Genomic DNA, 23,412 nt, shown 5'->3' with positions numbered 1-23,412 from the left:
GGGGAATATTTAACATATAAATAAGGTTTTTATGTTCTGTTATTGTCACTTTGTTTGTCTCCTCTCACCATGTGATAATTCTCCGCTGCTGCTGCTGCTGCTTGGAGCAGACACACTCTTTAACTCTCCGCCTGTTGCTGACACTCTGAAATCAAAGAAATAGGTTAAATGTCTTTATGACATGTAACGTAATAATGTCACTGATTACAGTCACTGTTTTAAATGTTAAAGACCTTTATTTTACACATGTGACCTTTAATCTGGCGCCAAATAGTGACAATTTAATGACATGGTCCATTCAAGGAAGTGTATAAATGTACATGAAGCCAGCTGATGATTGTGTTGTTATATGTGTTTTTTTCTGTTGATCTTTGTTCTTAATGAATAGAATGATGAATTCCCTCCCTCTATACTACTATAATAACGTTTCACATAACGTGTCGTCACTCCTCCTGCTTTCCTGAACACATTCTTTCACCTTTACACCCCCCCACCTTCCTCTGCTCCCCCTCTCAACCCACCCATGTCGCGCAAGCACCACTTCCCTCAAACACCTGACATGTGTCGTATAATCCTAGTTTACTTTATCCTAAGCTTCTGTCATCATTTCTCCCTCCCTCATTGCCTTGACATTACAATTATAACTCAGCGTGAACATGCACAGAAATGTGAAACCGCTGCTTTTCTCCTGCCGTCCTTTTTTTTTGGTCCGTAAGACTTGGCTTCTCTTCTGCTCCCCTGCTTTATATTTTCCTCCTTTCTTCTTTTGGTCCATTCTTTTCCCTCCCAGTGTGCTTTCATTGTGTGCCTGTATTTAAACTTTATAATCCTCATCACTCTCAGGCTCCATCCCATGTCTTTTCCTCCTGAAGTGTGTAAATCCCCCCACCCCCACCCCACTATGCGCTCTTCGCACCATATAAATCCCCATCCTCCTGCTCGACACCGCTTCCCCCGCCACCATCTCTTACTCGCACATCTTCCCCTGATCTCTACCTTATTTTATTCTCCTTGTGTTTTCACTCTTTCCGCCAAGTCTGCCTTGTTATGATTTAACTTTTTTATGCACTTTCTATAACAGTGTGTCTATCTGCTGTATATTTTTGCACCCCAACTAACTTCCTTCCCCCAGGTACATCCCAAAGTACTGGGATGCATGTACCTTTATACCACCTCCCCTGCCTTGCCTCAGTTATTCTCTCCATCCCTCTGCTCCCTCTCTCCCATTAAATGATGAATGATTTCTCCCTTCGTCCCTTTACAGAAAACTGGATGCTTTTATTTATGATGCTGCAGTATTGAACTATATGGCCAGGAAGGACGAAGGTTGTAAGGTAAGGACTAATGTGCTCACACACTGCAGATTCCCCATACATGTGTGCCTCGTGGTCATCTCTTTTTAAAAGCTCTGCTCACTGTCCTTTTTTCCAAGGTGATGACCATAGGCTCGGGGAAGGTTTTTGCCACCACAGGCTACGGTATCGCCCTGCACAAAAACTCACGCTGGAAACGTCCTCTTGACCTGGCCCTGCTGCAGCTGGTGGGAGATGGTGAGAACTGTGTGGGGAGAGGAGGGGACAAGAAGAGAATAATTAGGACAATGGCGGGGCAAAGAGAAGGTTATGTGTGAAATGACAAGATGGAGAAACGATGGGTGGTGGATGGAGGACACGGGGGGTAGATGAATGAGTGGAGGTGGAGAAGTGGTTGGGGGAGTATAAGGTGTGGAGAGAGTAATGGCTGTAAGGGGTTTTGATTGTGACAGAGGGAATAATGGTGTGTAGGAGAGGGCTGATGGTGCTGCTAAAGGGGTTTGTAGGTCTCTTTATTGGCTACAAGAGAGGATGGGGGGGCAAGAACAATGTTATTCGTTCATTTAAAGCTTTGACAAAAGGACTTGTTTCTGATAGTGATAGGGCCATTTATATATGTATATGTATATATATATATATATATATGTATATGTATATATATATATATATATATATATATATATATATATATATATATATATATATATATATATATATATATACCATTCCCCCATTACTTCCATTATCTGACTTTTCAGTGGACGGGCAGTTAAGGGCCCCTTTTAAAAGACATTAGTCCATGTTTCTAATTTTATATTTATTATAACCCATCATTTCTTCATTATAAGCGTGTAATAATGCACCAGTAATGTATTTGAGTTGTAGTTTTCCACACAAACTTCTCATGTGGGTATGTTGAGCATCTGAGATAGTGTATGGTTAGTGAAATAAATGCATATGTAAGTAAGTACAAGATTTGCCGCAGTAACATTATCATTTTTTAGAATTAAATATTAATGAATCGGTGCCCTTATATCCACTTGAGCCCGTGCCCCCCTGAAATGGCTGTGTCCGCAGTTGGAGTTTTCTCTTTTTCTGGCTTTGACATGGGGGGTCAATTTTGAAAAAAGGATCTTCACAACTTGTATGGTGACAGATTTACACTCATTAGAGATTAGCTGAGACACGGAGAGCGAGAACGTGTGAAAGTGGAAAGAAAAAAACAGCTGAGGAGAAACACCAGAAAATACCTTCAGCGTGGAGAGCGTGTGCTTGAGCAAGAGGTGTTATAGAATATAGATCAGATACAGCAACGCTGTGTCGAGGATTAATCCATTGGATGGATTTGTTTGTGCTCAACTGCGAGATTCTGTTTCTGTTTTTAGCAACAACTGTCAGGACGCTAATGCTTGATTGTCAGTTTACACAGTCTGTTACACGCATTTATTGTCTCATTCAGATGCTGCTCGTTTGGCTTTTCCTCACGTTTTAAATCAGCTTTGCTTATGGCGTAGTGGACAAAGTCCGTTAGCCGTTTCTGGCACGCAGACACTTTAGCTGCTTACGCACTGATAGTGCCAATTTGGTGCCAAGATCTATTAAATAAGACTGACGTCTGGAACCGAATAAAAATAAAAAAGGATATGCGTGTGTCTGTGTGTGGGAAAACAAAGAACCCAGACAGCCATGACTGTGTCTGTTGTTTCTTTTGATTCGTGATGCATGTCCTTGTCCTTGCACCTGTTCTGTGCATCAATGCCCCCATCACATCAGCTGTGTACGTTGGACGGATGAAGTCACATGGTGGCGTTGAATGCTGCAGGTTGTAGTTATAGGCGTTATTGGAGTGGATTACGACGGCAAACGATTTGTTGTCGATGTAGAGGGAGGGTGGGAGGGAGGGAGGGAGGGACTGACTGAGTGGGGGCTCACATTCATCGTATCCTCTCAACAATCACCCTGCGGCTCAAGGACTCAGCATCACACCCTCAGCTGGGCTAAATCATGTCATAGTGTTACATCATTATTGTGCCATGCTGTGTTGAGTCATATCATTTCACAACTACATTAGAGGATAGAGGGACAGTGGAGGAGTGCGCCACTGCTTTGTCAACCCCTGTGAGTGCATTGTTCTCCTCGTCGTTGCCTCTGGTGTTTCATAGCGCAGCTCTAATAGACGGTCCATTGATCACACGACAACTTGTTTCCTGATAAAGGAGAAGCTCCACTTTTTTTTTCTTTGCATTTTCATACCAAGAATGTATAATTCAGTGAGAAGATATAATGAAAGGAAATTGTGAGAAGCTGGGATTGCAGCTCTTGGCGGGCAGGCCTTTTTTTCTCCCCCAAAGGTCTCACAGTTAATGCAGAGAGGTTTGCTATGTTGTGATAAAAGCTGAGGATTGTATGGGTCATGGTTTACTGCTCAAAATCTGTGGAGCTCAGTGTTTGGCGTCATGCCACGTGAGGCACACTGCGAAATGCAGACGTGCGCGGAGGCCGCTCGTGCGCGCAAACACGAGGACACACAAATACTGTTTCCTCTATAAAATGATGTCTTTGTGGTGCATGCCAGCTCTGTATTCACAGTTTGCCAGCTCTACCTTACCTGACCTGCCAGGAACGACAGAGGTGGCGTGCGGATTTGACACACCTGTCACTTTTGGCAGGACTGAGCTCTCAGAGCGACTGAGAGGTTGAGACAACTGCCGCGACAAAGGTCTGAGGGAGGGAAGAATTAGGCGCAGCGAGAAGAGAGGCGGATTGTAAAAAAAAACTGGGAGATGAAGAAGCACAAGATGAATCGTTGAAAGTCAAATGGCAGGAAAAGCCAGGAGATGAGACTCAGAGCTTACAGGAGGGATTTGGCTGGGACTTGTGAAGTGGAGGGCAGACATGAGACTACCTGTTTATCTGCACCCTTCACTAGGACACTCGCTATTTTCACATCAGGCTCCTGTTTGGACACATCGCTGCTACTGAAGGTCAATGACACTGATAAATCCTCCACAGTGGGGCTTTACTCAGGCCTTTGTGTCTCAGACTGTATGTGTGTGTGTGTGTGTGAGTGAATCTGAGACGGGGAGTTACCTGTATCTGCCAGTGGGCTGCAGCGGCACTATGTCCATCTGTTACTCAAACTGGAGGCCATGGCCGATTGGCTAATGATGTCCTACAGGAGACACATTAGCCACATAACACAGATGACTGATTCGGCTTCATCTAAACTACACAAGCACGGCTAACGATGTTACGAATGAGAGGACTGGAGTTTGGGTTTTTGCAGGGCGCTGTACTGTTGCAAGTGTGTGACCTGTCAGCCTTAAAACCCTACTTCAGCTGTTTGACTTGAAATAGTTCAGGCTGTAATGTGCAGTAAAATGCAACCCTCAGACCTCGTTATTGCAGCGCTGCACATCCTGCCATTTCTATTAGCGTAACAGAAAGCTTTCATTACGAGTTCTGTTGGAGAATACGCCTCTATAATTTCATCATGAATCATGCTGCATCTTCTGCCTGTCCATCACTATGGTTACACCAGCTGCCGCCGCATCCAATCAAAGGTCTAGCAGGGCAGCTTGGTTTCGTGAGATCAGAAATGAAAAGGCAGAGTTGTGCCGAGAGCAGTTTTGCCTGGTTCGTGGTTGGTTAACTGATGGGAATCTTGAATCCCCAGAGAGCTTACCACCTTGATGGAGATTCTGACCATCCCTTCAGCACAATTAAATGATTATGATCTTCTTCCTCTGCCTCTGTCTCTGTCACTCTGTTTCAGTGTTCTCCCTCTTTTTCTCTCCTCTCATCCCCAAGCTCAGGAGTGTTCCCTCTGTTTGTCATTATGACACAATCTCAGCCTCTCGTCCTCCATCTCTGCTTTCCTTGTTCCAGCTCCCTCTAACGTTCCCTGTCTCATTTCCCTTGATGTGTACGTGGACAGAGAAGGAATGCCTCTCCCTCCCACACTTTATAAAATCCTCGTTATAAAACATTCTTCTCAACTCTCTCATTATGTCTCCCCCTCTCTTCCATGCTTGTTCAACCCAACCATCTCACTGTCGCTGCTGGTCTCCCTTTATCCTCCTCTCCTCATTTACTCTGGGCTACAATGTTGAGATTAGGTTGTCGGTGCCATTTTACTTCTCGGTGCCACTTCATTGTTTTGGACTCTCTCCTTCTGTCTCAGTGTCCCTGCTCTTTGTTACACTGGACACTGTAGTGCTTTTTGTATTATTGACCCCTGAACTTGAGGAGACACCTTGGATAACTGGCAAACGTACCCGTACCTGCGTGCTTAATTATTTTTTTTGCCCTCTGTCTCTGTCTGTTTGTTGTCACCCTGATCTGTGAATCACTCTAAGCCTTCCAGCCTTAATTCTTCTATCCAACATGATCCATTCTCTTATCTCTTAACCCATTTGTCTTTCTTTTTTCTTCCTCATGCACTAGTCTCTCTTTTCTCCTCCCCACATTTTCTCAGTCTCTTTTTTTCTAAGCCCTCTTAAATTTGACCCCCTTTTAACCTAATCCATTTCCCTTCTCCCACTTCTGCTCCCTGCCCACCCCCCTTTCCTGACCTGTCCCATTTCCAGATGAGATTGAGATGCTGGAGCGCCTCTGGCTGTCTGGTATTTGCCACAATGACAAAATTGAGGTGATGAGCAGTAAACTGGACATCGACAACATGGCGGGTGTCTTCTACATGCTGCTGGTGGCTATGGGTCTCAGTCTGCTGGTGTTTGCCTGGGAACACTTGGTCTACTGGAAACTCCGTCACTGCATGGCCACCAGTTCTGGCAAACTGGACTTTCTCCTTGCGATCAGCAGGGTACGTTTTGATTATTTCACGTGTTTTAGCGTTCACCCTTTTACAGCAAAATGAGCGCATTGTAATATCTCGCTTCACTAACACGGGTCATTGGCACAAACATGCTGTGTATTCATCCATATTTGCACACGCGTATAACCACGTGCCTTCCTGCCAATATCTGCCCTTATCTATTACTCTAGTGAGAGTGTTTGAAAGAGTGGGGACTGGGGTCAATTCAATTCCACTCAGTCAATTTGGGAGATTAATTGAAATTCAATTCTGCTCACACCCTGGATATCCTGTTCCTTTGACAGTGACCTTGGCAGGAAAAGCTCAAACCATATGCATGTAATTATTGTATCCTCACTGATCATTTACCCCTTTTCACCACCGTGATTGTGATTTATGCATTTGTGTATGCAGTTTTATTAAGCAAACACACACACAACCCTACTATAAATAGGAATGGTATTTACTGTATCTGAATAATAGCACTCTTGCATTTCTTTTGAAAACTGGAGCTTAATTGGGTTGCTGTTTTGTGATTTCCATTTTCATCCACTTACCGCTTTCTCTCTTCTTTTTCAGTAATAAAATGTGTATTACATCTACATCTGGACACATTTACTGTATATCGTAAAATTAGCCACATTATATCTGCACCATTATTGCACAATTAATACATTATTATTGTTCGTATCAGAGTAACATTTAATTTAATTTCATGTTTGTTTTGATTCAGAGAGTAACTGTATATGACTTTATGTGTCTTATTTTCCTTAGGGCATGTATAGCTGTTGTAGCTTTGAGGATGAAACAGCACCAGGTGGATCTAAATCTTTGCCTTCTCATCACCATGCTGCAATGGTTACGGTCCCATCCCAGCCACATGTTGTCTCTACGTCTATGACCGCCCCAGCTATTGCCATGACGCAACAACAGCAACAGCAGCCACCGCAGAGTGTCTACAAAACACCTCTACCAGGCTCTCCTCCCACCGTGGTGCATTCTGGGACAGCATTGGGTCCCTCCAACACCCCCATTGCTGGCGCACCCCTGCCTTGCACCACCTTCCTGCCGCGGCCAGACCGTAGGCTGGCTGTGGTGGATCGCTGGAGGCTGCCTAAATCTGCCACAGCTACCAACCCTATGGCTGGAAGGTGGCCCGTCACTGACATGGGACCTTTTGCTCAGAAGGTCCCCCCAAATTGGGCTTCAACTGCTGGAGGGGGTGGGGGACTTGATGGCTATAAGAGATACTATGGTCCCATTGACCCTGAGGGACTGGGGCCCTGCATGGAGCAACAAGCAGGGTCCCAGACCCCCAAGACTATGCCAAGGGGCCACCCCCAGCCACCTCCAGCCAGTGTGGCTTTTTACTCAGAAAAGGGCATTGACCATGGGGTGGGGAAGAAGGTGGTGGGAGGTGGCAGTGGAGGTCAGGGGAAAGGGGCCGTTAAATCTCTGGGTACACCCAGAATGCCTCCTAAGAGTCAGGCCCCTCTGCCTCCTACACCCCCCCTGCCACATCCCTCTCCCCCTCTCCCCTCATCCTTCTGGAGGAAACGCAGACCCAAGAAGCCCAAAGAATCTGGAGGGCCACTATATGAGAACATTTTGCCCCTGGGGCGGAGGGGAGGAGCACGAGATGGAGTGAGAGAGGGAGGAGGGAGGAGGGCACGCCCCCTCTCTCCACCGCTCTCACTTCCTGTGCCAGTGCCCCTCAGCCCCTCCTACACCCCTCCGTCTCCGTCTGCATCCTTGCACTATACGTCTTCATCTTCTTCGTCAACCACATCATCCACATCCACATCGTCATCTGCCTCGTCTTCTCGCTCCACCTCTCCCACCTACTCTTACAGCTCCTCCAGGAGCACACGAGACAGAACTGGAGGAATAGATGGAGAGGATGACGACGATGAGGAGGAGCTGACAGAAGAGTCAAGCCTCCTCCTCGGAAGGGGCAGGGAAAGGGAACGTTCAATCATTCGGCCTCGTTCCTTCAGCCATGGGCGCCTGCCACCACCCATTCCCCCCAGGAAACCTCGTACATCCTGGGGGGACAGAGAACGAGAAAGGGGGGGAAGCCAACTGTCACAGCTTCAAGAGTGGTGGGCAAGCTGGAGTGAGAGAGAGAGGAGTGGAGCGGGTGGAGATACAGAGAGGCAAAAAAGAGAGAAGAAAAGGAGAAAAGAGAAGGAGAAAGAGAAGAAGAAAAAGAAAAAGAACAAAAAGAGGAAAAAGAGGGAAGAACGAGAAAGAGAGCGTGAGAGAGAAAGGAAGAGACGGAAGGTGAAAAAGAAGAAAAAGAAGGCACTGAAGACAAAGAAAAGAAGGAAATCAACTGGTGGGAAACGTTCAGAGCCAGAGGAGGGAGACGTAGAACCAGAGAGGGAAGGAGATGTAGAAGGAGAGAGAGAAGGAGAAATACAAGACTACCCCTCGTTCTCTGCTCAGTATCGGAGTGCATTTGGGGAAAAGGGGCGGGATTCCTGGGAAGGAGAGAGGGAAAGAGGCAGGAGAGAAGGGGGAGATGAGGGCAATGACAGGGAAGAGGAAGATAGTGGCAGAAGCAGAGAGAGGCATTCCAAATCCTCACACTCCCATTCCAGACATCGTACCCCCAGTAAGCGCTATCCTAACCTTAACAAACTCCCAGCTTCAGTCAAATTTTGGGTTAATGGAAGAGGAGGTGACTCCAATACCCCTCCAACATCCTTCCACCCATTGCTTCCATCCTCCAAGCGCAGAAGAAGTGGGGGGATGGACAGAGATGATAGTGGAAGAGTTGGGGAGCGGCGTCCTTTGTTGATGCATTATGAAAAAGAGAAAGCACAGACAAGAGAGGGCCTGTCCTTCCATGAGTGGGACTCTGAGGATGAAGAAGACGATGATGAGGAGGAAGAGGAAGAAAGGGAGAGACTGAGGGATCGGGGGGACAGAAGAAGGAGGGCAGGTAGGGGGGCGATGTCTGAGTCAGAAAGGGACAGAGCCAGAGTTGAAGACAGTTACTCAGATGATGGATCGTCAGGGGAGTTTGGCCGTTTTGAAAGATACTGGGAGGGAGGTGGGGTGGGTAGTGGCACTGGAATAGGAGGTATAGGTGGAGGAGGCTGGTTCTTTGGCACCTACCCCTCCAGAGAGAAAGGGGGCAGTATCAATAGTCGGGATGATTCTTTACTGGGTACACGAGCAGAGGGATGGTTCGGTGCTGATTTCTGGGGTTCAGGGCCAGGTGCAGGATGGGGATCAGAGGGAGGGCTTGGAGGGTCAGGATCACAGTGGCCACTACCCCCCACAGCCTTTCCTCCTCCTAGAAGATACTGGTCAATGGATAAGATTCCTGTAAAGGGAGAGAAGAAATGGAAGAGTGGAGGAGGGAAGAGCAAAGGGAGAGCTAGGGACAGAGGGGAGGATACAGGACGGGCCACCATGTGTTCCTGTAACCTTTATCCCCAACCCCATCCTTACCCACATCCCCACAGTCGCTCACACACTTCCCACTCCAAGAGAGAAACCACAATGCTTTCCCGTAGCCAGGAAGAGCTTCTCCCGCACTGCCACAGCTTCAGCGGAAGCTCTCGCCCCAAACCTCTGCCTCCAAAACCAGATCAGGCCAAATCTGGCAGCCAATCTAACCTCAGCCTCAGCACACAGCCCACAGACCATCCGCCTCAACCTTCACCGTCGTCACCCCAGCAGTCGTCCATGTCTCCCACCTCCCTCCCGATGCCCATTCCGCCTCCGCCCTCCTCATCCTCTGTCTCACCACCAGCAGGGGTAGGGATGGCCGGCCAGGCTCAGGCCTCGGCCAGTGCCAAACTCCAATATCAGAGACTGCGCTCCGTGCCACAACCGCGGAGGTTCTACTCCCCCCACCTGCCACTCAAAGCCAAGAGCCTTTGCTCACGCCGAGGGTCGGCCCATTTCTCCAGCCTCGAGAGTGAGGTATGACAGGGGGAGAGGAGAGAGGGAGACGTGGGAGCAAGCACCTCTGCTACTGAGAACCATGGTGCCATGGTAGCTGCAGCCAGGGAAGACACAAGAGACACAGCTGCCTTGGTGACCATTGGTAATCAATTAGCAACCATCACTGCGGGAACTAATATGGATAGTAGCTGCATTGCTAACACTACTTTGTGTGAGAGCAACGCTACCGCCACCCGCTCCATTGTCCGCGTTCTGGTGAAGGCGACAGTGAGACACCACACCAGGTTGAGCTATATCCGTTTGGATAGTTCCCGTGATGACGAGAGTGAAGGCGAGGCTGTATCACCGAGGACTGCAGCCCCAGAACTTCTCCTCCGCTCAGAACTGAGCTTTGTGATGTCATCTTCGGTTCTCCTCCCCTCCCCGAGTCACAACTAGGGATTAATAGTAGCCTCCAATCTGTGAGTAATGATGTCATATTTGTGCACACAAGCCCACAACTTCCAGGAGCAGATACACACATACGAACAGATATGAGCTCAAAACGTCTCCCTCCCTCTGGCTTTGAGAACACTCCTTGGTGGGATGTGGAGAGACCCACCCTCTCCCAGAAAATGCCATGGTTTGGTCTGTAGACTCTGCCTCCCTTGTCCTCATTGGCTATTGGCTTTTGAACTGGATTAGTGGACTGCTTCTTCGTGTCAGAGAGACTGTCCCTCTTCTTCCCTTTCGTAAATCAGTTGATATAAAAAGCAATGCAGTCACCTCTCCCTCACCCCCTGTTTGCCTGAAAACCTCTCACTGGGCAGTCAGGACAGTGCTATTTATTTGACCTCATGACACCAACAGACCCATCTAGCTCTGCCCCAGGACCATCTATGTGATGTCATGTTTTACTAGAAACTCTTTTAACCAGTCAGATTGAACAGGAATCACTTCTTCTACCTGTTGGAGATTGTCGTGTATTTGAACAACAACACTGAACTTTCAAAAAGAGGAAACAACAATAAGAACAAAAAAAAAAAAAGACATGTAGCAGATTTTTCTTTGTCTGTCTTTTCTTTCCTACTCAGACTTTTCTCCCCATTCCCTCTTTTTTATTCTATCAATATATTTCTCTCACTGTGTTAGTGTTTTTAATAAGGAGCAGCCTGGATGTGGCTAGTGTTGGAAGTGGGAATGATAGCAGTGCCAAATTTCCACACAAAAGCTTTTAAGCAAGATTGGTTTTCCAGCAATTTGTTTTCATATTATAAAGCCCCGTCTTTTCTTTCCATGTGTGAGCCACACATAATTCACCATCATGTAAATGAATCAAGGTGATGATTGGTGCAATATCTGTAATTGGCACTAGATGGCTGCATAATATTCAAATAAGCCTTGGAGTCAATTGTGCAAGAGGCTTCTGGTGAGTTTAATAATTGCAGCTATATGATACGGAGAAGGGGTGGGAAGCTCTGAACTATTACTTTTATGAAAGTAGCCAGTCATGATTTATTCAGAGGAAGTAAGGCGACGTGAAACCAAGTGCAGTGCATTGTAAAACTCTCTTAGGTTATTATTGTATTATGCTACTTTATTGTATCTTTGCAGAGTTTCTAGAAGATGGATTATAAGAAGCACAATTCCTCATTGCATTTTTCCAGACTTGTGTGCCACATTTGTAACTGCACAAGCTACATTTTACTGATATATTTAAAAGAAACAAAACAAATGTGATGTTAACTCGACAATAAAATTCTCTGTAACCAATGTCCAAGTATCAAAGTACCACAGACGCTAGTGCTGGTCTTTGACTATTTCCTTTTGATTACATAAGACTGAACAATATACTGTGAATGTTCTGGATTCCAGTTTGAGGTGCACACATAATAGCTGAGACTTCATTGAATGCAGTCAGTAATAACTCCTGTTATCATGGTGACTGTTTGACTTTGAGCAATATTCCCATCTTTAATGTGACAGGGATGCAATGGCACATCTGTTTGCACCCGAGACGTTTTAATTGTTTTTCCTTCTATTTTAAATAAGGTCATTTATTTCAGCCAGAGTTAGATGATCCACAGCATCAATTGTTTTCTTACAGGTAGATTAGGTTTCATCTAATTAAGTTAGATGTGATTGTAACAATAGGTTGTAGTCCACAGCACCTGGATCCGGCTGACAAATACAAATACGAAATGCTACGAGTTCGACAGAGTGTAGTGAACTGTAGCACTGTGCGAGCTGTGCCAAAAGCCATCTACTCAATAAAGGTGCCAATGTTGTCAGCATTGAAATGCGTACACCCTCTGTTGTTTTCATGAGGTCAACATATCCCACTCATCTCTCACACTAAGACCAGCCACAGCCCAGCTCTTCTTATTGTAGTTGAATGTAGCTTTGACATGATGTAGCAAAAGAACACCTACTTTTAGACTTTGTAGCTTTTTGGATGCTGTCCATAGTGGCGAGGAGGACTGGGGTGGAGGGGAGGGTTGTCCTGACACGTGAGGGACTGTGCGTTGTGTTTGTGCATGTTGTCACAGATCGAAGGGTTAGTCGACCTTCTCAGTTCCCCCCTTTTAACTCTTTTTGCCTTTCAGTGAGAGCGGACTGTACCTTTTATCTGCACATGTATTGCTTTTTCTAAGTCTGTGTGGGGCAATTTTTTTAAAAACAATCTGTCTTTGTTTTGGGGTTTATTTGGGGAAAAAGATGCGTTTGCCATTCTAACCCAGAATCATTTGCATGTTTAGCTGAATGACATCTCAAAGATTTGTGGCAGGAGGGTTGTGTAGTTGAATTAGGGCAGCCACCTTTCAGTGAGGCAGTGAGTTTGCTCTGCTCTGCGCCCCAACAGTGGAAACAACAACGGCGACAGTTCGACTGCTTCCTGTGTCGTAGAACATAATCATTTTCAACCAATCGACAGGGCTTTAACCTGGTATGTCATTGAGCATCATTGATTTCTATTGAGGCGCTAATACTTAAGTCTGTGACTGCATGAACAGAAGTGACTCTTAAAAACCCTCTGGCTTATTTTGTTTGATTTATTTTCTTTTTTTGCTGAGAAAAAAAAAAAAAGAATATATTAAAATATACTATGTTTCTGAGAATGTACCATGTTATACTGTGATTTACCTGAGATATTTTATTGTATTCGATTATCATTTAAATTATATCATTTATCTATAAAGAAATATATATGTACAAATGAATATATACATATATATACATACAGGTATATATATATATATTAGTTAAGTTTGGTATATTTGGAGGAAGTGTTAGATGAAATAGTTTTAAATGTTTTAGCTTTGTAGCGATTCTAGACACTGAAATCATTTTTGAATTTCGATTCCTCCTATATGACTGTGAAGACATTAGTGCCTGTGACAAAAAAGACAAGTAAAAGTCTAAACTCTATTCATCTATATCTACTATAGCTATCAGTCTGTCACTCCTCTCGTACTACCTAACATTCTTTTGTGACACCCGCTGCTTTGACACATCAGTATGTTTCTCTTTTGCTTTCTCCTGCTCTCCTCCACTGCAGTTCCTTCTCTTGTTCAGTGGAAGACATTATTGTTTGGAAAACATTCACCACCTCCTCTCTTTTTTAAACCTCCACTTTGTTGATTAACACATCCATTCACCTTTTCTTTCTTTTTGAACCTTTCTCCCTTTTAAGTGAGCTCATTCTTCCATCTTTCACTTAGCAAAAAACAGAGACCAGTAGATACTGTGTTCTTGCTCCTTTTGACTGATTGTTGATGATGATGATGATGATGATGATGATGCTGATGATCAATTAATTGACTGATGAAATAATTAATGAACAATGTTACTATTACTGATGTGACTGAAGTGTGTATCTGACGACCACGCCACTGTAGCAAGTCTGGGCTGTACTACACCACCAACGAGCAAATGAGGCCACAGTTGCTATGGCGTTGCCATGACATTTTCATGGCGTTGCCATGGTGTCCTCTGCACCGCCACCACCTGGTGCCTGCTGGGTAATATAGCATAATGTCCTTCACTTTCCCCAAAGCACTGGTCAAAGATCTGCTCTGCGCCTGTCTGCTCGCTCAGTCCAGAACTTAATCAATGGGAGTTGAAATATTTAAAAGCTGACTTTGGTAGAGTGCTGAGGGGCAGCAAGGTGGCCATGTGTCTGCTGTCTGCTAATCTAGACTGGACTGGTTTGGCTTGAAGTGCATATGATAAAGTGCTGATATCACGTTGATCGCCCGATCTTTAACATCATCACTTTGCACTGCACTGCATGTTTTCCCAAAAGCTTCATATCACTGACAGCCTGAAACCAGTCAAGGGGAGAGTATAAGTGTATCTCTGCCTCGACGCTGCACATTTCTGATATTGAATGTGTGTTATGTGGAGGGGGTGCATGTCATGTATGTGTATCGCATGTTCACTAATCATGTCTCCAGTCCACAGCAGCATGAGTCTGTAATGTTCTCCTTTACTCTCCCTGTGTTTTCCTTGCGCGGTGCATGGATATTTAACACACCAAGTGTACATCATTCAGCCAATGATCCTCATCTTCCTCTAGCCCTCACTAAGCTGCAATGGAAAGCTTTGCCTCAAGTTGTCTGATTATACCACACAGGCACACGTGTGCCTTCACAAACGCACACACACTGTGAGTCTTTTGTGTAAAACTTCGCTCAGAGATTTGGTTACCTGAAGAATGAAACACATTCATAGTGACAGTTCCACTTGTTCTGATCGATCAGTTTGCTGTATGGTCCTGCACTCTGCTTTGCACTGTCCTGCCTGTTTTGATCCATCACTTCCTCCTCAGAATAGTCCGGTTCGATTTGTTTCACTTTGCTGAATTGCTCCTCTTTTGATTTACTTTGTTGTCCTCATTCGCTTTGATTGATCAGATGTTCTGTTTTGGTCCGACTGTATGCATTAAACAGTCCAGTCCAGCCTAGTGCAGTGTGCGCCAGGCTAGTCTAGTGCCCGAGTTTGGAAGAGATCCTGGTGCAGCATCAAGCTCACCTCTCTATTGTCCCATGACCGGGGAAGCAATATGTGTGGCGCTCCAGAATTCAAACAGGGTCCTCATTGGCTGCTTTGGCCATGAATTATATCAAGGAAATACAGGAGTGCCACACATTGTACTCACCAGGTCTGGGGTCTGCATGTTGCACTATAAAACGCTTGTTCAACCACAGTGACAGGGCACGTATACCCACAGGAACCAGTGTGTGTGTGTGTGTGTGTTTGTTTTCAGTATCGTTCAAGGCCCAGTTCTGCTCTAGTAACCTGCCAACATACAGGCCTACTTACAGGCTGCTAAGGCAGGTTGCTAGTGGGGTGATGTTGCTCCTAGCCCAGACTGGTCTGGTCTATGCCCTAATTTAACTGTGTTAGTTTATTTGACATTGTCTGTCTGGGGTGGGGCTGGAGGGTCAGTGCTGCACTTACTTCCTGAGAATTGCTTCATAAAATATGATTCTCTTTAATTAATGCCGGTGGTGCTGTGTCTCCTTCCAATTCTTTTGTCAAGAATGTGATTATAAATAAGAGGCTCTGAGATTGTGTTTGTTTAACATGAGTGTGTGTGTGTGTGTGTGAGAGAGAGTGTTTTCTCCTGTGACAGTATTTTTCAGAACTCCTTCAAAGTAAATTCATGGAGAGTAGTTTCTTTGGCATTCTGACAGGCAGTCTTCTGCCAGAGTGTGTATGTTTGGGTTCTAAGTATTTGTGGGGACTTTTATCTGTGTACAAAATCACATTGTGGTGCATTTGTCTTCCCCACAATGTGATTCACTATGTTTTATAGTGAAGGTATATTTTAAAGTTGTCGTGTGTAACTTTTAAACAAATGTCTTTTATATTTAAACAGCTGTCAAATAATTGTTCACAGTGCACATGACTGTGTGTTTCTCAGTGACCTCATGTTGTTTTGCAAGTGCCTCGCGCTGCACAAAGGAAGTGAGAAGAAGTCACACGGAGGCAACAGCAACATTAAAGTAGAGCGCTGCAGACTGAAAACACAAAGAAGTGCCCACCAAAACAACCTGCTTCGTGCCCCCACCCGCCGCTGCACCGCTGCTGTATACACACAAACGCTCCCTCAGTCAGGTCTGATTGTATTGCGTGACAGAGCCCATATGTGGATCACGGCATACAGATTATGTTACACTCTTTTTTCCAAACACAGGCAGAATAATAACATTAACAACAGTAAGGTCTGGTTTATACATATATATTATATATATAAAATATGTATAACGTTCACCCATCCATGTTCTGCCACTTTATCCTCCACATAAGGGTCACGGGGGGGTGCTGTGCCAGTCTCAGCTGACACAGGGCGATAGGTCGGGTACATCCTGGACAGTTCAGTGTCCAATTTACCTAATCCCGATACTGCATGTTTTTGGACTGTGGACAAAGTTAATAATATGAATAACATGCACAAGTAAAGAGGGCCGGAGCTCTGGGATGGACAGGGATAGTGTGATTGAGTCTTCAGGCTTCCCAGTAATTCATGAGAAAGTTTGTGTACATGTTTTTCCTATTACGTGGCCACAAATTAATATTTTGTGTGCTCTAACTATTTGTCATGTCTAGGGCTCTGCAGGTTTAGGTTCAAAGTTCATGGTATCTTTATTTTACCAGGAAATCACAAATGCATTATTATCTCCTGTGAAGTCATTGCGATGGAAGAGTGTGCGTGCGTGTGCGTGCGTGTGTGTGTGTGTGTGTGTGTGTGTGTGTGTGTGTGTGCGCTTACATACTGTATTTCTCAGAGGTTCCTCGCCTCTTGTCCGACTCGAGCTTTGATCTGACCGGAGCTGACCTAACATAATCCCCTTCTTCCACCCTCAAAGAGAGCAACACACCGAACACTCTGCCTGGACTCTCAACTTCAGCCAACATCAGGCGAGTCACAACAGCCCGAGCAGCTTCATCTCCACTACAACAAACAGGTGTGTTTTTGCTGATCACAGCTGAATTTTAAAGCGACGTGTGTCTGGTGCAGCTTTCTCTGAAGTTCTCTCAAGATTTCGGGGTGAATAATATTGGAATTGATGGCTCACCGTATATATATTTTCTCTTTTTTTCTTTTTTAGTTATATCAGGAAATGACCGTGGCGACTTTCATTTTCCTTTGTGGAAAATGTGTAATTTGGATCTCAAAAGCTGTTTATATGCAAACACAGTTTTGAAATCATGTTCAGCCAAGCATGAGAAAAAATAGTTAAACAGCACCTGACACATGATATTCTGTGAGAGTGTTGATGGGGATATTAAATATGTTTTGTTCTGCTCCCCGTGCGTCTGCAATCTGCTAATTAGCCATGCTTTGTCAGTGTGATGGGCTAATGGCTAATTGCATTGTGAGGCCTCTGTGTGTACATGCAGTAATGACTTAACGCTCTAATGAGATTGAGTTACAGGCAGTCGGATCACCGTGTCCCCAAACACTGATCCTGGGTCAGTGTTTGGTGCTTTTTCCTGGATTGGCTATGACGGGAGAGTGGAGGGCATAAGCTGATCTAAACTTTCATCTGCAGTGACAGGTTTCTATCACTCGCATCGTTTCCCATCGTTCGTTGTCGAGCTGCTGCAGTTAGATCTCAGTAGTAATGCATTTTGCTTCTTTTTTATCCGTATCAAATACGGGAAAAACCAATTGTGTTTGATTTTATTATTATTGTTCTTGTATCTCAGAACTGTAACATCAATCAGATCTGGATTTATCTGTGGATAAATATCTGAACCCAGATCAGTTTTCCCTCTCTCTGAACACCTGCCTCCTCCCCCTCGTGTCCTCTCTGTCCTCAGCACAGACCGTGTATAAAATCAATGTCGTCTTGCAGTTGCAGAAACAAACTCCCGTTGTGAAACCTCGAGATCTGCAATTTAACCAACACCATGTTATTTTTTTTTAAACTGGAAATTGACAGACATCGCCCGCAACCAGGCTTCTACTGGGCGATACCAACTGTCAGTGACACTCATATGTGCTGTTCACTCATGTTAACTGACATAACAGAGTTATTTTACATACTGTTGAAGTCTCTGTTTCTTCTTCTTCTTCTTCCTCCTTCAAGTCTTTTTATTGTTTGGTCAAACTCCATATTGGAAGACTATGCTAATTCTTCTATACAATGTGTGGGCTTACACTCTCATGCTTACACACTAATTCTGCCTCTCTCTCTCTCATGTTACAAACATCGTCTCTCACTCTCTGGTGCAGCGTCCTCATGCTCCTGCACCACTCACCCTCCATCCAATAATAGTTGTTGTTTTTTTTACCATGTTTCTGTTTTGACATCCCTTCATATTTATTTCCGCTGTCCGCGTTGCTTTGTTTCTGTTGCCGTGGCTCATAACTGGTCCTACGATACACGTACATGATCTAGGTTTAATCAAGTGTATTGTGTATCTCTATGCCACACACACACACACACACACACAGGCTACATGTGAAAAGAGTGCAGGTTCTCTTTCATCATGCGTGCAGTGCCGCAGGGTTCTCAACTCATCAGCTTGATCTCTGAAGTTGGGGAAAAAAACCCCGAGCATCCTTTCATCTCATGTTTTTTTTTCCCCCTTCAGCCACACAGCCAATCTCATGCTTCCTCCATTTTCACACGAGCCACACTGGGCCACGACCAGGGATAAATGAGCTAACTGACCCACAGCTGATACCACACTGTTTGTGTGTGTGTGTGTGTGTGTGAGAGAGACGGACACAGTACAAACGTGTGTCTTTCCTTGCTGTATATTAATCTCATGTATTTGTATTTAAGCACGGTTGTGTGCCTTGTGTCATTACAACAATTGGTGCACAACTGTCTCTTTGTTTTGGTTCACTTTGATGTGTGTGAATGAAGCTATTACACAAACTGAAGCAGCTATTGTGTTGCAGCCCATTATACACACACTTGTATTCTGTGTGCGCACACTGCATCGCATATTTTTGGTTATCCTAAATTGCTGTAAAGGTAATTAATAAGCGTTGTATTAATGACAAAGCTAGTGATGATTTTCCTCGTTCTAGCTTAAAAGCAGCTTCTTCAGTTTGGACTGTGAACCACATATTTCATTTGTTGTGCCATGGGTTATTTTCCCGGAGAAAGAATTGTGTCAAAGATGAACTGATTCAGTTGACACCAAACCAACAGTATCAGCTCTGATGTAGTTTGCATTTTTGATGCTTTATGATCTGTTTTTTCCCCGGGAATGAACTCTTTCAACTTTTTCAACAGGTCTGACAATAGCACCAGTAGAACTGTGTACTGTGTGTACTGTGTGTACTGTGTGTACTATATTACAGCGGTGTGTCTGTGCATGTACGGAAACTATCGCTTTATTTCGAGATAAGATTGTTATTTACGAGAAAACAATCTTATCTGGAAATAACGTGATAGTTTCTCGGTATAACGAGAAAACGTCTTATCTGGTTAGAACCACTTTTTTGTATGTGTGGCAGCATTACGCTTCTGTATGCATGCGTGTAATGCCACCTGCAAAAAGGGAATCCTAGAAAACCGGGATGAAGATCAAGATATTGTAAGACTTTACCTTGTTCTTCCCTCACCTCATTATCCAATCATCCCTCTCACCCTGAACCTCCTGCCCTCCTGCTTTCATCCTTCCCCTTGAGCACGTTTTGTTCACAACCTTCTCTTCTTCCCTGCAGCAGTAAGGACAGTTTTGCAGTTCACAGCTGAGGCTTTCTTGAGTTCTTGTTAGTATTTTTGCACAAACACTGAATAGTAATATGTTTCATTTTACATGCCTGTTTTCTAATCTCTTGGCTTGGCAGCGCTCCTGAAGGCATTATTCTGCAGGGCCACAAATTCAACTTTTTCAACAATTTTTGTTCTGTTGATGTCATTTAAATACGAAAATCACTATGCATTACATCAGGAAGCTGTAAAGTCTATATCAGAGTAACATACTAGACATACTACTGATATATTTACATGGCACACGCATTATTTCTGGTCTTAGGTACAAATAATCACAAGGGCATCATGACTAGTGGGAGAAACTGTACAATCTTTTAATATTAAAGCAGAAATAGACTAACTTTGGCTTAAAACTGATTGCATAGTGTAAAGATGGTCGAAAAACAACATCATCTGCATTTATATTGGTCCAGTGGCTTCCCCTTTGTTACAATCAATTATAACTCAATTTTCAGCATGAAGGGACAGCATATTTCCATCTCGCAAACAATTTAAACAACAGTGTTTGCCTGGTATCTACTGTTTTTCATGCAGGAGTCCATTTTATGACACAAAACAACACTGGTTATTATTAGGAAGAGTACCTATGTCCTTAGTGGCCTCTTGTTGTGTCATTAAGGACCAAAAATGAATTTATGCGGTGGATTTGATTTGATTTACACAACTGTCTTTGGTTTGTCTGCGAGCTTTTGTTTTGCTGTTGCAGTGAGAGGCAGGTCAGCAGTAAGATAAACAGAGAGCGCAGGCTTATTTGCTTCAGTGCTGTGAGTTTGTAGGCCCATGTTGACGGGGCTCTAATCTCTTGCCAAATGTCTCATCTGACTGGCTCGGAGGTTTGTTGCTCTCTTCCAAAAACACAGTGGACCACTCTTCATTAAAAAAGCAAATAGAAGCGCCCCCGACACAAAACCAGCACATGAAAACACAGCCAATTGGTTCTGAAGAGACACATTTACTGGCAGATATGATTACCTCAGACACCACTTCTCCCTGGATTCCACAAACAACAGTTAGGCAGGTCAATTTACCTTAATATCATTGGAGGAGAAAGCCACGCAGTCAACTCACCAGCCCGCTGTAGCCGGGTTGAAGCAAGTGCTCGACGCAAGTAAGCACTTGTTAGACGATAATGGATGCGTGTAATTGTGAAATGTTGATCGCTCCCCAAAAAAGATTCCATCACAGGTGGATTTTCTGTTTCATTAAGCCATGGATGAGAGGATGAGTTGGGGAGGAGTGATTAGGAATGGGAGCAGCAGCTTTCAGGTCTGTGTAACGGTGATGATCAAGAGACAGGTTATGGTTAGTGGGACGTCATCTTTAATGATTAATCCTCATGTTTCTCTTGTCAAATTGTATTTGTACATTTCCTTTTACCATCCACCCCCCTCCCCCGATTAATCATCCATAATCATAATCAGGTTTTTCATAAATGTTGTGTGTGTGCGTCATGATTTATCGCCTTCATGTATCACTGACTGGTTACCCAGGATCAAACACTGTAACGCACGCTCTGATAGGCATGCAAACGAAACCACAAGTGCTTACTCATCACGCAGCTCAGAGGGCGAGCATGGTGAGCCTTTTATGTGCTTTGTTTTTCAATGCACCCATTGCAGCGCCGTGCATGTTCTCTCTGCACGGCCCCTCTCTCGCCATGTCTCTCTTGAATGCAAGGACATCTTCATTTATTCATGACAACAGAACAAGAACATGACTCATCCAAGATAAGACCAGTGAGGAGTGTGAGTCTTATGGGCCATAAAATGAAGACTAATAGAAAGTCTGTCAAGAAAAGGTCTGGTGAGGGTTTGTGTGAGGGAAAGCCCCCTATCTTTTCCAATCAGCCGCCGGTTCTGCATGACTAATGCTGAAATGACATATATCATTGTCAGGTAGGTTCACACTGCTTTTTTTTTCCTTAAAAAAACACACACACACGCACACACATTGTGACGACAGCTTCCGTCAAACACATACACACACTTGTGCAGCTCCTGCTTATCTTGTAGGCTGACACCATTTTGCTCTCTAACAATCTTGCTAATTATAATTGTTAATTAATTCTCTGCCCGTGTCCTCATCAGGAGACTAATAACCTACATTTCCATTAATTAGACCTTCAACCCTTCGCTCCCTCTCTTAGTCTCTCCGTCCCACTCCAATCCACCCCTTTGTCCCCTGCCTGCATCTCTGCTCCTGCCTGCTGCTTTCTCCTCCTCGCATCGTACGTAGAGCAAGAGCACACACGGAGTGTGATTAAGTGTGTGTGTGTTTGTATTTGTTACCTCTTTAGGACCTGTTCTGGCAAAACACTAACCTTGTCAGGGATCATGGAATTCTTTATTAATCCTCACAGGGAAATGGTGGTTAAGGTTTGGTCCACAGGAATGGAAGGATAGCTGTGTGAACCAACTCGTCATACAAGTTCGAGAACAAACACTTACATTCAGCATTTGCTTTCTTTCTGGGGGTTAGACGAGAAGACGTTCAAGACACTAATGATGTAGCTGGAGTGGTATTTTGTTTAACTCAGCATGAGGACTTAGTTGTCATTTGCAAAGAGTAAACAAACAAGGTTTAATGTGCGTATGTGTGAGGGATGAGGAAGCAGATCTTGTTACCAGTTTGGGCTGTGTTTGGAGTGATGTGTTAAAACCTTTTAAACAAATGTCTGTCAAAGCATTGTGAAATGAGTTCACATAATGCTGAATAAGCCTATCAGCGCCACATGATAGGCAAAATAGGAGTAGTTTGTGTACGTCGTGTCACCTGGCGACATTTATGTCAACACAGACTGAGGCGACAGCAACATTGTGCTAGTAAAGCGAGTGGAAAAGACAAAGTAGCACCCACTAGTAGTTTCAGACGTGACTAACCTGGTTGTTGAGCTGTTTTACTGGCTAAACTCTTGACTGACCTTGTTTTCAGATGAAGGACGCAGCATACAAATAATGTTACATCGTTCACGGAGACCGAACTGAAAAAGCAGAATAATAACATCATCAAAAAAACAAGTTATGCACAGTAACTCGTCATGTGACTGTTTGCACTAAGTAATACAATTATACAATTACAATTATTACCAGAATTTAAATGAACTTGCAGACTTCCCTCCACCTTATTGTGCTGAATCAGTCTGCGTTAGCCCACTCAGAATGGCTCGAAAGTTTCCTTTTCTCTTTAAAAAGCAAACATTATAACGTCCTCCTCAGGGTCAAGGACGATATGCAGAATTTCTCCACATAAAAGATTAATAATTCTAATCCTCGGAAGCACCTGGTACACGTGAGAAACACTTCATTCATTTCTGCTCTGCTCAAACACCATAAGTGACTGTTAGTGCTTGATTTGATGGCCTGTGGATGCTACAATAAAAAGCCCTATAAAACATATCACTTGGTTTTTATTGTTCCATGACTTAATGCGTCATCATTATAGTGATGGACGCAGTAAATAGACACAATTCTTCAGTTGTCTTTTTCCACACTGTGACAGAGACTCGACAAGGCCGTAATAATATTCAGCGGGGATCTTTGCCTTTGTGCTTTATGCTACGCTAACCCGTTGTTAGCTATATATTTGCAATGCAGTAATATTAAAAAAACTATAATAACATAAGAATACATTTTAG

The 23,412-nt window shown here is 44.2% G+C and overlaps 1 protein-coding gene across 4 annotated transcripts in view; it reads left to right on the top strand.

Moving 5' to 3' along the window:
* The window catches only part of LOC122775037 (glutamate receptor ionotropic, NMDA 2D), a 110,280-nt gene extending 94,746 nt beyond the window's left edge, over positions 1-15,534 (top strand). For all 4 annotated transcript variants that reach the window (XM_044034717.1, XM_044034720.1, XM_044034718.1 and 1 more), the window contains 4 exons: positions 1,265-1,334; positions 1,433-1,550; positions 5,903-6,138; positions 6,904-15,534. In XM_044034717.1, the coding sequence (XP_043890652.1) occupies positions 1,265-1,334; positions 1,433-1,550; positions 5,903-6,138; positions 6,904-10,074 (3,595 nt within the window). In that variant the 3' untranslated portion in view covers positions 10,075-15,534. The remainder of the gene's footprint in view (positions 1-1,264; positions 1,335-1,432; positions 1,551-5,902; positions 6,139-6,903) is intronic.
* Positions 15,535-23,412: the final 7,878 nt, after the last annotated feature.

This window comes from Solea senegalensis, linkage group LG9 (assembly GCF_019176455.1).
Source record: "Solea senegalensis isolate Sse05_10M linkage group LG9, IFAPA_SoseM_1, whole genome shotgun sequence".
Taxonomy (NCBI): domain Eukaryota; kingdom Metazoa; phylum Chordata; class Actinopteri; order Pleuronectiformes; family Soleidae; genus Solea; species Solea senegalensis.
This window is presented reverse-complemented; position numbering and strand designations above follow the sequence as displayed.